The sequence below is a fragment of the Chinchilla lanigera genome, unplaced genomic scaffold, assembly GCF_000276665.1.
Source record: "Chinchilla lanigera isolate Chin_1 unplaced genomic scaffold, ChiLan1.0 scaffold00046, whole genome shotgun sequence".
NCBI lineage: Eukaryota > Metazoa > Chordata > Mammalia > Rodentia > Chinchillidae > Chinchilla > Chinchilla lanigera.
This window is the reverse complement of record NW_004955447.1, coordinates 14,134,963-14,141,224: the sequence shown is the minus strand read 5'-3', so window position 1 is coordinate 14,141,224 and position 6,262 is coordinate 14,134,963. Positions and strand designations below refer to the sequence as shown.

The following is a 6,262-nucleotide window of genomic DNA, read 5'->3' as shown; positions in this document are numbered from 1 at the left end:
AAGGTAAAAGCCCTCATCACTATAACATCTATTTTAACTGTATTTCACAAAGAAATGAAAGCAGTGGTTGCAAGACCAATTAAGGCCAAGTTAGTAGCACACAACTTACCATCAGCCCACTCTCTAAGCTAAGCTAGCTATGTATGCATCGTAAAATAAAAATATGTAACGCTTCACGAATTTGCATGTCATCCTTGCGCGAGGGCCATGCTCATCTTCTCGGTATCGTTCCAGTCTTAGTATATGTGCTGCCGAAGCGAGCACTGTTCCCTGACATTTTCAAATCATTTTGGTTTGTTTTGATGCTGGATTTGGCTTTTTGTTTTTTTGTCTTTTTGAGACAGGGTCGCGCTATGCAGTTCAGGCTAGCCTTGAACTCACTCTGTAGCCCAGGCTGGTCTCAAACTCACAACGATCCGCCTGCCTCAGCTTCCTCAGTGCTGGGATTACAGGTGTGTGCCACCATGCCCGGCTTTTTTTTTTTTTTGTCTTGATGTCTTGATGCTGGATTTGGAACCCAGGGTCTTGCATGTGCTGAGCATGTGTCCAAACACTAAGCAATAGCTTCAGCCACAGAACTAAGGATTTTTAACATAAGTTTAACATTTTCATAATTCCCTACTTTAGGTGTTGGTGTCACTATCCTTCTTCTTACTTAGATTAAGGTTCTTGTTACCTTTCACTATCAGTATCCTTTCTATAGTTAAGTCGAGAAATGTTTCAAAGAGGTTGCATAATTTGTCTGTAAAAGACATTTGTAATCAGTCAGGATTTTCTTCGTTTTTATTGTACTTCAGTTTGTACCCATGTTAGTTTCTCTGTCTTCTTTCTTTTCGCTATGGTGGGGATTGAACCCAGGACCTCTTGCATGCTCAGCAAGCGCTTTATCACTGAGCTACTGCCCTAGCCCAGAGTGTAAGCGTCTTCTCCCCACACTCAGTACTGGGTCTACAAAGGAAGTCATTGCTGGCCTTGCTCCTTTTTAGGTGTGCGGGAATTGCCAGGTAGTGGTTGGCAGTTGATGAATATTTGTTAAATTATAGTGAAAGTGGAAACATGCTAGAAAGCAAACTGAGTTGCAACTGATTGTGAACTTAAATGTTTTCCTAGTTCCTATTTTGATGAAAAAGGCTTGGTCAGACAGCAGCTGGATTCTTTCGACGAGTTCATTCAGATGTCTGTCCAAAGAATTGTGGAAGATGCTCCCCCGATCGACCTGCAAGCCGAAGCGCAGCACGCTAGTGGAGAAGTGGAAGAGCCGGTAAGTCGGTGGTTCTGCTAGCGGTGGCGGGTTGAAGAGGAGCATCTGCTTGGCATTTCAGTCGTTTTCTTGCTGGCTTCATGGTTAGGTCAGTGGCAGCTTTTAGCAGTGTGCTTACCAGCATGGTCAGTCAGCTCCTAGTTTGTTGTTTCTACTGGAGGCATGTGTTTTTGCAGTTCAGCTAAACCTGAATCCTTATTCAGATCCTAGGTTATTTAATAGAGAGAGGGGACTCAAGTATGAACAGCTAAGAGAAGCAAACGTGCTTTCAAAGATGATCCCACATTGCTTTTTGCAGTATAAGTCATGAAAGAACAGGTGTTTATAGGACTTTTTTCCCTGAGGGTGTTTTTTTTTTTTTTTTTTTTTTTTTTTTTTTTGTTTTTCTTTGGCGGGGGGAGACAGGGTCTCGCTCTACAGTTCAGGCTGGCCTTGAGCTCACTTTGTAGCCCTGGCTGTTCTTGAACTGGCAATGATCCTCCTGCCTCAGCCTCCAGAATGCTGGGATTACAGGCATGCACCACCACGCCAGGCTCCCTGAGTTTTATTCATTGGCTGGAATACATTATTGTAACAGTAAGAGATAAAAAAGGAAAATCACAAAATGTTTCAGCTGTTTTTATTTTTTCAGTTCCATATAATTTATTTGCATACACGTGTATGTTTTTTAGCATTGCTAAATCACAGTGAGGAGCTGGGCATGCTGGCACATCCTCTAATCCCAGCACTCTGGGAGGCTGCGGCAGTAGGATCACAGTTCAAACCCAGCCTAAGTGATTTAGCAACACTGTGTCAAAGAAAAATTTTTAGAAAAAAAAAATACTGGAGATGTAGTTAAGAGTGAAGGCCTTGTGTTCAAACCCCAGTATAAAAAAAAAGAAGTGTGATTGTGTTGTTGTTGTTTTTTGTTTTATGTGTTTTTGAGACAGGGTCTTGCCATGTAGCCTGGGCTGTCCTCGAACTCGTGGTGATCGTCTTGCCTTAGCCTCCCGAGTGCTGGGATTACATCATGTGTCACCATGCCTGGTGGAAGGATATAGTCTCCTGACTTAGTTTTTTATGAATGATGGTGAAGAAGCAACCCCAAGTAACAGCTGACTCTCCTCATTTTAGAGTGGACAGGCAGCTGTCAGCTGGGTATAGTGGCAGATGCCTGAGTCTGCAGGGTTCTGAGGTACCATGCTCTTCCCAGGGCTTTTTCTAGACTCTTGTCCTGAACAAAGAATTGGGTAGGAAATGAGGTATTGAGGTTTACATCCATCCATTCATTCATTCATTCATTCGAGACAGGGTCTCACTATGTATTACAGGCTGGCTGTGAACTTGCTTATGTAGCACAGGCTGCTGTCAAACTTATGGCAGTCCTCCTGCCTCAGCCTCCCAAGTGCTGGGATTACAGACTTGTGCCATCACCCCTAACCAGTTTTACATTTATGAAAAGTATTAGAGGTAGGAAAAAGAGTACGTTCTGCAGAGTGAGTGCAGGGGAATTAAAAGTAGGAAAAGAAGCACACACAGACATAGGCTCTCCTATCAAAAGCCTGCTTGGTTTTGTGCCAGGAGGATCGATAGCATTTTCTGACTGGTGCAGGGGGCTTGGAAGCTGCTCTGCGCATGTGTCCTGGCTCTCAGGCCCACTGGCCACACCCTAGTCTCCTGCCTCACCTGTACTTCAGCTGTTCAGGAGGTTGCAGCCAGAGGATGGAGAGTTCAAGGCTAGCCTAGGCAGTAAAGAGACGCCACCTCAAAATAACAGAAGTGCAAGACAAAGGAGATACGGAGCGGAGAGGCAGCTGTGGAAACATTTTGGGCTTTGAGAAAGGCAAAGCTGTAATTCCAAGTTAGGCGGGGAGGAGAAGGAGAGGGAGAGGGCTTTTTGGTCCAGCTAGTTCATTCTTTTTTTCCTGTAGCTGTCTCTAGTTTGCAGCACAGATTTTTTTTTTACTTTGAGACAGTGTCTTGCTGTGTAGTTCAGGCTGCCCTTGACCTCACTATGTAACTCAGCCTGACCTTGAGCTCACAACTATCCTGCCTTCGCCTCCCAAGTGCTGGAATACAGCACAGATGTTTATTTTTTAGTTCTTTTGCTTTTTGAGACAGGGTCTCGCTATGTAGCTCAGGCTGGCCTTGAGCTCGCTGTGTAGCCCAGGCTCATCTCGAACTTGTGGTGATCCTCCTGTCTCTGCCTTCTGAGGGCTGGGATTACAGGTGCACGCCACCACATCTAGCCAGAATTTTGTTCTTAAGAGCAAAGGCAACTGGCTCTTCAAGTACTGCGCTGGAAAAAGGGTTATAAAATGTATTTTTTTCATCCTGGGACATTTTCTCTTGATGGTCTTTGTAGAACTAGAGCACTTCAACATGGCGTGTTCACAGCTCCAGTGCTGTAAATATTAGAGGAGGAGGTAATCCGTAAAGCTCGGTTATCAGTGCTCAGTGGAAAAGGGGGAAGAGTTTAAATTGACTGAAGGGCAGCTGTGGCTTCTCTGGAGAGAGAGTTTCCCCGAGAAAATCCAGTGCTTAATACGTGCAGCTTGAGAAGCGGGTAGGGGCCACAGTAATCAGCACATGAAGTGTGGCCTTGTTTTCAACAGGCTTTATTAGAGGTGAGGATGGTACCAGATTGTCAGAGGTGTTGGGGGTCATGGGAGGTTGTTGAAATACTGTGGAGAATATGCATAAAGTGTTGAGGAAGGTCACTTTGTAAATAGTATTTACTCAGAATGGAAAGTATTTACTCAGAATGGAAAGAGGCTGGAGGCGGACGACAGTCTTGGAATAGCTTACTTTGAAGAGAATTTCCTAGGTGCGGGTGCTGGCAGAAACCGGGAGGAGAGGGCTGCCTCCCCTTGCTGCCGCCGCCGTCTGTGCCTGGTGTCTGCTCCAGTTTGAGCGCACTGCTAGTAATTTATCCTCAGCAAACAGTCTGCCTGCTCCCATTCTTCTGTGAGATTTGGCTGAAAAAGGGATCCAGTCTGCACGACTTCTGAGTTATTCTCACGTACCTTTCATTTCACCAGGCAGCAGAGCGACCCCTACCTGTACACTTGCTGTCAGCAAGGTTGGGATTCTCAGTCCAATACATAGGGTAATTAAGGCTTCTTGGTGCGTTTAATGGAAAGAGTAGGTTTATTTTTCTAGCATTCTACTGATCTGGTTAGAGCACAGTTCTAATTGCCTGAATTTATCTTTCCTTTGTTTCCTGGTCTCTGTGCTTTTGCCCCTAACCAAGTAGAGGGCATATGAGCCTCTATAGTTGATTCATACAATCTATTTCAGCTGTCTGACACAAACTTAAGAGCACATGATGTATGCTCTTTTTATTTATTTGTGGCATATTAAGTCTCTTTTTGTCATCTGCCTAAAGAAAGCAATTAGGAATAAAACTGTGCAGTGTGGGTCTTGACTTTGGAGAGTCTTTTTCAGTAAAATCGATAGTCTTGCCATTTTGTATATCTGTTTCTACTTAAGGTATTAGTATCAGTTAAAATGAACTAATTAAAATGGTTATGGGGAAAATTATTTACCCTTTTCATATTTTTTACTTTCAGCCAAGATACTTGCTGAAGTTCGAACAGATCTACCTCTCCAAGCCCACCCACTGGGAGCGGGACGGCGCTCCTTCCCCCATGATGCCAAACGAGGCCAGGCTAAGAAATCTCACGTAAGAAAGGATTCGTTCTTGCCTGCAGCTGGTATTGAAATAAAATGTAGACAGTGTAATGTTAACGGGCTGAGGATGTGTTTTAGTAAGTATCCCTGTGTTGCTCAACTGTGGCCTGCTTTTGTTTTCAAAGGTATTCTGCTCCACTTTATGTTGATATAACCAAAACAGTCATTAAAGAAGGGGAGGAACAACTTCAGACACAGCATCAGAAAACTTTTATAGGAAAAATTCCAATTATGTTGCGTTCAACTTACTGCCTATTGAATGGCTTAACAGACCGTGATCTTTGCGAGTTAAACGAATGCCCCTTGGATCCAGGGGGCTACTTCATTATTAATGGATCAGAAAAGGTATTGCAGCATTATTTTGAAACATTATAAATGGAGAATTAAAATTTAAATCATTAAGCTAGGCGTGGTGGCGCACCCCCGTAATCCCACTACTTGGGAGGCTGAGGCAGGATGATTGTTGCGAGTTTGAGGCCAGCCTGGGCTACAAAGTGAGTTCAAGGCCAGCCTGAACTGCATAGCAAGACCCTGTCTGAAAAAGACCAAAAAAAAAAAAAATTTAAATTATTGAAATTGAATTAAAAAGTAAAGAATAAAGAATAACCTAAAGAATAAAGAATAGCATTGTTACAGATGAATAGTTACATAAAGAATAGCAAAGTTACAAGCCGGGCAAGGTGGCACATACCTATAATCCAAGCACTTGGGAGGCTGAGGCAGGAGGATCGTTGTGAGTTGAGGCCAGCCTGGGCTACAGAGTGAGCTCAAGGTTGGCCTGAACTGCATAGTGAGACCCTGTCTCAAAGAGACCAAAAAAAAAAACAAATCCACAAAGTTATAGATGTATTATTTAGGGTATGGCCGCTAAATTTAATATAAACTAAAGCTTTATGTAGGTGTATTATGTGCATTAGAAATTTGGTGAGTTACAGGTTTCTGTCAAGTAGTTACGCAAAATGGAGTTTGTAAAATTGAAGAATTAGTGTGTAGGGAGCCCGTGTGATCATATTAAATTATGATACAGGTTTGATTTCACTCTTTTTCCTACTTTAATGTCCTTTTGGGTTTTATAGCTGCAATTTTCTTATTGTCTGTGTAGGTTCTGATTGCTCAAGAGAAAATGGCAACAAACACCGTCTATGTGTTTGCTAAAAAGGATTCCAAATACGCCTACACAGGAGAGTGCCGGTCCTGTCTGGAGAACTCTTCCCGACCCACCAGCACCATATGGGTCAGCATGCTGGCGAGGGGGGGACAGGTACGGCCTGGGTGTCATGCTCTTGGGTTTTCCTTTATGCCTTTGGTCATTCACCAGCCTGCATTTTT

At 43.5% G+C, this 6,262-nt stretch overlaps 1 protein-coding gene across 2 annotated transcripts in view; it reads left to right on the top strand.

Moving 5' to 3' along the window:
* Positions 1-6,262, top strand: part of Polr2b (polymerase (RNA) II (DNA directed) polypeptide B, 140kDa) — a 40,375-nt gene that overhangs the window by 9,332 nt on the left and 24,781 nt on the right. For both annotated transcript variants that reach the window (XM_013518517.1, XM_005392864.2), the window contains exons 3-6: positions 1,111-1,261; positions 4,813-4,925; positions 5,059-5,278; positions 6,036-6,194. In XM_013518517.1, the coding sequence (XP_013373971.1) occupies positions 1,111-1,261; positions 4,813-4,925; positions 5,059-5,278; positions 6,036-6,194 (643 nt within the window). The remainder of the gene's footprint in view (positions 1-1,110; positions 1,262-4,812; positions 4,926-5,058; positions 5,279-6,035; positions 6,195-6,262) is intronic.